This window comes from Halictus rubicundus, unplaced genomic scaffold (assembly GCF_050948215.1).
Source record: "Halictus rubicundus isolate RS-2024b unplaced genomic scaffold, iyHalRubi1_principal scaffold0075, whole genome shotgun sequence".
Classification (NCBI taxonomy): domain Eukaryota; kingdom Metazoa; phylum Arthropoda; class Insecta; order Hymenoptera; family Halictidae; genus Halictus; species Halictus rubicundus.
Genome location: NW_027488616.1, coordinates 566,774 through 576,078, shown reverse-complemented (window position 1 = coordinate 576,078; position 9,305 = coordinate 566,774). Strand labels below are relative to the sequence as shown.

General features: G+C 42.3%; 1 protein-coding gene across 1 annotated transcript; it reads right to left on the bottom strand.

Annotated features, from left to right (window-relative positions):
- Positions 1–3,505: 3,505 nt before the first annotated feature.
- LOC143363617 (uncharacterized) lies at positions 3,506–8,427 on the bottom strand. The gene is made up of 6 exons (XM_076804182.1): positions 7,588–8,427; positions 6,889–7,455; positions 6,216–6,784; positions 5,876–6,128; positions 3,762–5,812; positions 3,506–3,716 (listed from the first exon to the last, which is right to left on the bottom strand). The coding sequence occupies exons 1-6, from the start codon at positions 8,425–8,427 to the stop codon at positions 3,506–3,508; spliced, it is 4,491 nt and encodes a 1,496-aa protein (XP_076660297.1).
- Between the last annotated feature and the right edge of the window lie 878 nt (positions 8,428–9,305).

The following is a 9,305-nucleotide window of genomic DNA, read 5'->3' as shown; positions in this document are numbered from 1 at the left end:
TATCCTCTATCCTATCCATTCCCCTATCCTATCCTCTATTCTATCCTCTATCCTATCCTATCCTCTATCCTATCCTATCCTCTATCCTATCCAATCCCCTATCCTATCCTCTATCTTATCCTATCCTCTATCCTATCCTATCCTCATTCCTATCCTATCCTCTATCCTATCCTATCCTCTGTCCTATCCAATCCTATATTCTATCCCATCCGCTATCCTATCCTATCCTCTATCCTATCCTATCCTCTATCCTATCCTATCCTCTATCCTATCCAATCCTCTTTCCTATCCTCTATCCTATCCTATCCTCTATCCTATCCTATCCTATATCCTATCCCATCCGCTATCCTATCCTATCCTCTATCCTATCCTATCCTCAATCCTATCCTATCCTCCATCCTATCCAATCCTCTATCCTATCCTCTATCCTATCCTCTATCCTATCCTCTATCCTATCCTCTATCCTATCCTATCCTCTATCCCATTCTATACTCTACCCTATCCTATCCGCTATCCTATCCTATCCTCTATCCTATCCAATCCTATATCCTATCCTGTCCGCTATCCTGTCCTACCCTCAATCCTATAATATCACCTATTCTATCCAATCCTCTATCCTATCCTCTATCCTATCCTATCCTCTGTCATATCCACTATCGTATAGTATCCTCTATCCTATCCAATCCTATATCCTATCCTCTATACACTCCAATCCTCTATCCTATTCTATACTCTACCCTATCCTATCCGCTATCCTATCCTATCCTCCATCCTATCCTATCCTCTATCCTATCCAATCCTATACCCTATCCTGTCCGCTATCCTGTCCTACCCTCAATCCTATAATATCACCTATTCTATCCAATCCTCTATCCTATCCTCTATCCTATCCTATCCTCTGTCCTATCTACTATCGTATAGTATCCTCTATCCTATCCAATCGTATATCCTATCCTCTATACACTCCAATCCTCTATCCTACCCTAGCCTCTATCCTATCCTATCCTCTATCCTATCCTATCCTCTATAATATCCTATCCTCTATCCTATCCTGTTCTCTATCCTATCCTATCCTCTATCCTATCCTATCCTCTATCCTATCCTATCCTCTATCCTATCCTATCCTCTATCCTATCCTATCTTCTATCCTATCCAATCCCCTATCCTATCCTCTATCCTATATTATCCACTATCCTATCGTATTCACTATCCTATCGTATCAACTATCCTATCCATTCCCCTATCCTATCCTCTATTCTCTCCTCTATCCTATCCTCTATCCTATCCTCTATTCTATCCTCTATCCTATCCTATCCTCAATCCTATCCTATCCTCTATCCTATACTATCCTCTATCCTATCCTCTATCCTATCCTCTATCGTATCCTATCCTCTATCCTATCCTATCCTCTATCCTATCAAATCCTCTATCCTATCCTATCCTCATTCCTATCCTATCGTCATTCCTATCCTATGCTCTATCCTATCCTATCCTCTATCCTATTCTATACTCTACCCTATCCTATCCGCTATCCTATCCTCTATTCTATCCTCTATCCTATCCTCTATCCTATCCTATCCTCTATCCTATCCTATCCTCTATCCAATCCTATCCTCTACCCTATGCTATCCTCTATTCTATCCTACCCTCTATCCTATCCTATCCTCTATCCTATCCTATCCTATCCTCTATCCTGTCCTATCCTCTATCCTGTCCTATCATCTATCGTCTCCAGTCCTCTATCCTATCCAATCCCCTATCCTATCCTCTATCCTATCCTATCCTCTGTCCTATCCAATCCTATATCCTATCCCATCCGCTATCCTATCCTATCCTCTATCCTATCCTATCCTCTATCCTATCCTATCCTCTATCCTATCCAATCCTCTATCCTATCCTCATTCCTATCCTATCCTCTATCCTATCCTATCCTATATCCTATCCCATCCGCTATCCTATCCTATCCTCTATTCTGTCCTATCCTCTATCCTATCCTATCCTCTATCATATCCAATCCTCTATCCTATCCTCTATCCTATCCTATCCTCTATCCTATCCTACCCTCTATAATATCCTATCCTCTATCCTATCCTATCCTCTATCCTATCCTACCCTCTATAATATCCTATCCTCTATCCTATCCTATCCTCTATCCTATCCTATCCTATCCTCTATCCTATCCTCTATCGTATCCTATCCTCTATCCTATCCTATCCTCTATCCTATCCCATCCTCTATCCTATCCTATCCTCTATCCTATCCTATCCTCTATCCCATTCTATACTCTACCCTATCCTATCCGCTATCCTATCCTATCCTCTATCCTATCCAATCCTATATCCTATCCTATCCTCTATCCTATCCTATCCTCTATCCTATCCCATCCTCTATCCTATCCTATCCTCTATCCTATCCTATCCTCTATCCCATTCTATACTCTACCCTATCCTATCCGCTATCCTATCCTATCCTCTATCCTATCCAATCCTATATCCTATCCTGTCCGCTATCCTGTCCTACCCTCAATCCTATAATATCACCTATTCTATCCAATCCTCTATCCTATCCTCTATCCTATCCTATCCTCTGTCATATCCACTATCGTATAGTATCCTCTATCCTATCCAATCCTATATCCTATCCTCTATACACTCCAATCCTCTATCCTACCCTATCCTCTATCCTATCCTATCCATTATCCTATCCTATCCTCTATAATATCCTATCCTCTATGCTATCCTATCCTCTATCCTATCCTATCCTCTATCCTATCCTATCTTCTATCCTATCCTATCCCCTATCCTATCCTCTATCCTATATTATCCACTATCCTATCGTATTCACTATCCTATCGTATCGACTACCCTATCCATTCCCCTATCCTATCCTCTATTCTATCCTCTATCCTATCCTCTATCCTATCCTATCCTCTATCCTATCCTATCCTCTATCCAATCCTATCCTCTATCCTATGCTATCCTCTATCGTATCCTACCCTCTATCCTATCCTATCCTCTATCCTATCCTATGCTATCCTCTATCCTGTCCTATCATCTATCGTCTCCAGTCCTCTATCCTATCCAATCCCCTATCCTATCCTCTATCTTATCCTATCCTCTATCCTATCCTATCCTCATTCCTATCCTATCCTCTATCCTATCCTATCCTCTGTCCTATCCAATCCTATATCCTATCCCATCCGCTATCCTATCCTATCCTCTATCCTATCCTATCCTGTATCCTATCCTATCCTCTATCCTATCCAATCCTCTATCCTATCCTCTATCCTATCCTCTATCCTATCCTATCCTCAATCCTATCCTATCCTCTATCCTATCCTCTATCCTATCCTATCCTCTATCCTATCCTATCCTCTATCCTATCCTATCCTCTATCCTATCCTATCCTCTATCCTATCCTATCCTCTATCCTATCCTATCCTCTATCCTATTCTATATTCTATCCGATCCTATCCGATCCTCTATCTTATCCTATCCTTAGTTATTTATAGATCCCTTCTTCTTTCCGTATCTCCTGACTCTAGGTCCGCCTGGATATCTCTTAAAGTGGGAGTTTCTCCCGCCATCTTCTCCCTCCTTCTCTCTTCCTCCTCCTTCCTTTTCATTACCCTTCTGCAAAATCCTTCAAAAGCTATCCAGTTCTCTCCTTTTTTAACGCTCTCTTCCATCAGTTTTTCGATCGTCAGTCTATCTCTCCTTATTTTTATACTTTCAAGCATCTCTCTCCTTTCTTCTTCCCACTCCTCGCAATCTATTATAGTATGCTCCGGGGTATCCGGACAATTCTGGTGGTACCAGCACTCCCCTGTTTCCGATTTCCCTATTCTTTCCCTATAAGTGTTAAAAACCCCATGTCCGGTTAGTACTTGTGTTACGTAAAAACTCAATTGCCCGTATTTCCTTTTTCTCCATTTAACTATATTAGGGATTAGGCGGTACGTCCACCTGCCCACCACCTCCCTTTCCCACTCCCTCTGCCATAAGATGTCGGTTATGTCCTTCATCCTCCTCCTTATCCAAATTTTTACGGATTTTTTAAGGCTTTCCTCACCCTCTTCCTCCTCTAATTCCAATCTTAGGCCCTCCAGAATCTCGTGTATGGTCCCTAGGTTTCTCCCCTCTCTGCATAGGGTTTTTATATTGTCTATGTTCTCCTCTTTTAATATTTGGTTTTCAATCTGGAATAGCTGTTTCCTTTCCTGGATTTTTAAATGCCAGGGTGTTATGCCTGCTAGTACACACAGCGTTTCCTGCGGTACAGTCCTATATGCCGACACCACCCTTCCCAGGCCCAATTTTTGAGTTTTCCTTAATGTGTTTTTATTGCGGTTTGCTAAGGCCCCTTCCGCCCATACTGGGGCTCCATATAAAACTATCGCTTCGAGCGTCATATAGAATAGCCTTCTAACAGCCTGGCTAGTCCTTTTACCATTTGTCATTAGACTGCTTAATACAGTCATCGTCTTTATGGCCTTATTTGTGGCGTCCTCTATGTGTTTCTTAAAGTTCTTCTTTTCGTCAAAAGTTACTCCTAAATATTTTAAAAACGGACTCGGCTTTATTTTCGTCCCACCTATTCGGATTTCTAGCCCCCCCTCTATTTTTTTTTGATTCATCAGCATAATCTCCGTTTTTTGTTCCGCAAGGGATAGTCCTTTTGTCTTCATCCATTTCCTCGTATCTTCTACGACTCTCTCAATCCTCTTCCTTAATCCATTAATCGTTGATGCTTGTATCGTAATAATTATGTCATCCGCAAAAGCATATTTGCTGGTCATTTCCGGGTTTTCTCTTTTCAGGAGATCGTCATACACCAAGTTCCACATAAACGGTCCCAATACCGACCCCTGTGGAACCCCCATTTTCATTTCTCTCCAAATTGTTTCGTCCGAATTTTTGTAGCATATTGTCCTTTCGTTAAAATAATCCTGCATTAGCCTCGTCAGATAGTCACTAAAACCTCTCATTTTCATTTGCTCTATTATCGTATCCCATCTTAGGGTGTTAAAAGCATTCCTGACGTCCAGAGCTATCATAACCCCGAATCTCTGTTTATTGGTTGCTGTCCATGGGTCTTCTGCTACCTTGGTCATGGCGTGGACCGTTGACCTTCCTTTCACAAATCCGTATTGGTTTTTGTCAAACGATTCCCTCCCCATTTCCTTCTCCAATCTATCTCTTGTGATGTATTCCATCATTTTCGCTATCGCGTCTATTACACATATTGGTCGGTACGCCGAGGGTTCCTCCGGATTTTTCCCCGGCTTTCTGAGGAGGATCGTCCTGGCCTTCTTCCATTCTCCCGGTATTCTCCCCCTTTCGAAAATTCCATTGAACAGAGCCTGGAATCTATCCGGTCTCCTCTCCGCTAATTTTTTTATTATCTCCGGAATCATCCCGTCCAATCCCGCCGCCTTATTTGGTTTTAGATTCTTAGCTGCTCTAAGAATTTCTTCCATCGTTATCCTGGGTATTTCTTCTCTTTCTCTCTCTCTCTCTTCCCTTACCTCTTGGTTCATCTCTCTCATTTCACCCCTTTCCCCTTCTCTATTCCTCGTATTTTCTTCTCTTTCGTTTGCCGCCTCCTTTCCCCCGTCTGAGGGGAACAGTTCCTTTAATACTTCCTTAGCCATTTCCGTTGATATATTTGCCGGGGGTGTGTCGGGTTTGACTTGCCTAATCACCGTTTTGTAGGGTTTTCCCCATGGGTCTTTATTTATTGTCTCGCATAGTTCCTTCCATTTTCTCTCTTTTTCCTTCGCTATGAGTCTTTGAAGTACTCTTTTACTTTTCTTATATAAGAAATTTATTATTTCCTCCATGTCCCGTTTTCCTTTTTTCCTGTATCTTTGCACTTTTCTTCTTAGATTGTTTGTTTTGCTCCTTTGTTCTCTTATTTCATCGTTCCACCATATATTTGCCTTTTTCTTTTTTCCTTCTCCCGTTTTTATTTTTTCGAAAGCTCTCTCACATATTTCGGGGAGCGCACCTAGGAATTTTTTTTCTTCCTCTTCTCGATACTTTTCTTGAGTTATCAGTCTTTTCTCTCTCCAAATTTCGTCTGCTATTTCTATGCTTTTTTCTAAGCCGGCTTTCGTCACCCTCCATCTGAAAACACATGCATTAATATCTTCAACTACCTCTTTACTTACCATCCTTATTTTTGTCAATAAATATTTGTGATCGGAGGCTGACTCCACGTCTATTATATTTGTTACGGTTTCCCTGTCCCTTGTCAGGTCCCTCGTCACTGCAATGAAGTCAAGATTTGACTTTACTTGTCCCTTTTCGTAAGTATGACCCCCCTCCGGTTTGATCGGTGTCAGGCCCCACTCGAGAAATCTGTCCAGCAGGATACTCCCTTTGTCATTTTGCTCCTTGGACCCCCAACTCGGTGATTTTGCGTTGAAATCTCCTCCAACGCAGATGCTCCTCCCCTTTCTTCTTTCCTTGCTGATGAATTCTGATAATATACTAAGCCTGTAAGCATATTCGTCAGTTGACATGTTTGGAGATAAATATATACTTATATAAGTTTCTTTATTAATTTTTATTGCTACGAAATCTTCATCTATCACGTCTCCGTCCTCTAGTCTTTTCTTTCCCTTCAAGTCGCAGGTCCATATAGCGGCGGTCCCCTTTTTTGAATAGATCCAGTTTCCCGGATTAAAAAGTGGCTCCGCTATTAATACTATATTCGCATTTAGGTCAATTGCTGTTTGCATTAGCAAGTAATGCGCAAGTCGGCAATGGTTTAAATTTATCTGTAAAATATCCATATTTATTAGTTTTTACCCTCTGCCAGCCCCAACACATATTTTTTATATTGCGGGCATCCCACTGCTCCCGCCACATGTTCCGCCTTTACCGCAGGAATGCCAGCTCTAATGCAAAGGATGCAGCTTTTCATCGCCTCACATCCGTTGATTTGGTGTCCTACTTTGCCACATCTTCTGCAGAGTTCTTTCCCCTGTATTTCCAACTTGCAGTTATATGATAGATGCCCGAAGTCGTGGCATTTAAAGCATCTCACGAGGTTCTGCGTTCTCCTCATTTTACATGCCGTGTACCCTACCCTCACTTTATTTTCTTCGCCTATTTTCTCTAACATCCCCGTTGGAACTGTTATTATCGCAGTTTTCGTTCCTCCGTATCCAAAACGGACTGTTTTTACCTCTATTTCGCTATTTTCAATTTGTAGCGCCTTGGCAATTTCGTTCCTTACCTCTTCCCGTTCCAATGTCGGGTCAATGTCCCTTACCTCGTAAAAAATTTTTGGTGCCACTCTTTTAATTTTGTGTTCTTCCCCTAGGACCTCCTTTACCGCTTTCTCCAGATTTACCCCCTCGCGTCCCTTCTCCATCTCTATTATAAGGTCCCCTCCCCTTGATTTCCTCACAGTTTGTATCCCCTCTATCTTGTTTCCCGCCTTATCCTTTATTTGTTTGAATAGGTCTGCAAATGTCCTATTTTCCGTCGCTTTGACTATTACTGCCTCATTTTTTGGTCCTACCGGAGGCTTCCTTTTCTCCCCCTTCTCCTCTTTTTCTCTTCTCGCTTTCTCTACCCCCTCTTCCTCATTTCCCTTGCTGCTCCTAACTGATTTTCCCCCTCTATTCTTGTTTCTGTTCACCACCACCCAGTTGCTCTCCCCTTTTTCATTAACTTCCTTATTTCCTTCCATTCTCGTCCCCTCTTTTTCCGTCTCTGTCCTATCTACCCCCCTTTGTCCCTCTTCTCCTTCTGTTTCATCCTCCCTCCCGTCTGTTTCCCACTGTTTCGTTCTGCTCTTCCTTTGTTGCCTATATTCCCTATGCTTTCTGTCTATATTTCCTTCCCCCATCTTTCCCCTATTCTCGAGACAAGGGGAACTTTGCGTCCCCTGCTCCCTTATCTGTAGTGCCTTTTTTAGCTTTTGATTTTCCACCCTTAATCCAATACTTATGACTCTCGTCAAAGCTGCCTCTAGTTGTCTATCCGCTTGTGCAGCATGTTTCACAATGTTTGCCCTGAAAAGTTCACTATTTTCTATCGTGTATCCCCTTACCTCTCTCGTGGAGTTCCTAGTTTTCCTCAGGAGGTGTTCCAGTTCCTTGATCTCCTCGAACACATCTCCCTCCTCTCCTTTTCTGTATGTTTCCTCCTCCGCACCCGAATCGCTTATATGAACTATCGGTTCCATGCTTACTATTTCCGGTTTTTCTACCACCTTTTTCCTTTTACTTTTTGTTATTCTTAGTCCTTCACACGATCTCGAGTCTATCGAGTCCGTATCTGTTTCGTTTCCGCTAGTCCTGTCCCTTTTTTCCGCCAATTTCTCCCCTAAGTGCACGAACGGTCCGCTTTTTACGTTTTTCCCCATTTTCTCCATTTTTCTGGGGGCGTCCGGAGTTAAGAATACCTCCATTTCCCCCCCTCCCTTGTTTCTATCCCCCCCTCCCTTATCGCTTTGTTTTTTCGGGCTGTGCCGAATCATATTTTGTAATTATTTCTTTCCTCTTTCTTTTATTTCTTAACCTGATCGTTATTCCTAAGTCCTAAATCTTAATCCTACCCCTATCCTATTTTACTGATAATATCACTAAAACCAGTATTACTATCTAGCTAAAACTAAAACCTAAACACTTGCACTATACTACTACTTAATATTAATAATTTTATTGTCGCTGTACACTTCTTAACAAATTTAATCTATTCTAAATTATTTACAATTACGCTAAAATGTTACTAATTATCCTCCTATTATTAATGTTGCTTAACCTAGGTCTAATTCTATTAATATTATAGCTAATCCTACTAATATTCTTATATCCAGTCTTTTGCTATACTAAACTCGCTCCTTTGTTGCGATTGGCTGCTCTTTCCCGATTGGCCAATCAGCTCGCTGTACCGGATCCCATGCGAGTTTGCCCCTCTAGTCAGCTCTTTATCCTTCTGCCTACGGTTTGTAGGGGCTACGTATGCTGCCGTACCTTGCCGCAGCGCTAGCATCGCCGGCATCAGCCGCGTGCAAGCGGCAAGAGCGAGTCGCCGCTCTCGACTCTACGTGTCCGACGACCCAAGGCGGATTTGCCGCCGCCGAGATTACACAATCTCTCTCTTGTAACAACCTTCGTCGTGATAAGACGTAATAAAGTTTTCTGTACTACAACACGCAACAGTGCCTTCCATCCAGTTTCCGGTTTCCCGGCGGTAGTAGGCCGCAGTCTGGAAATTCCCCAGACCGTAAACCTACATCTGGTGACCCCGACGTGATCGCTGCCGACTGATAGGTCGTGTTTTCGG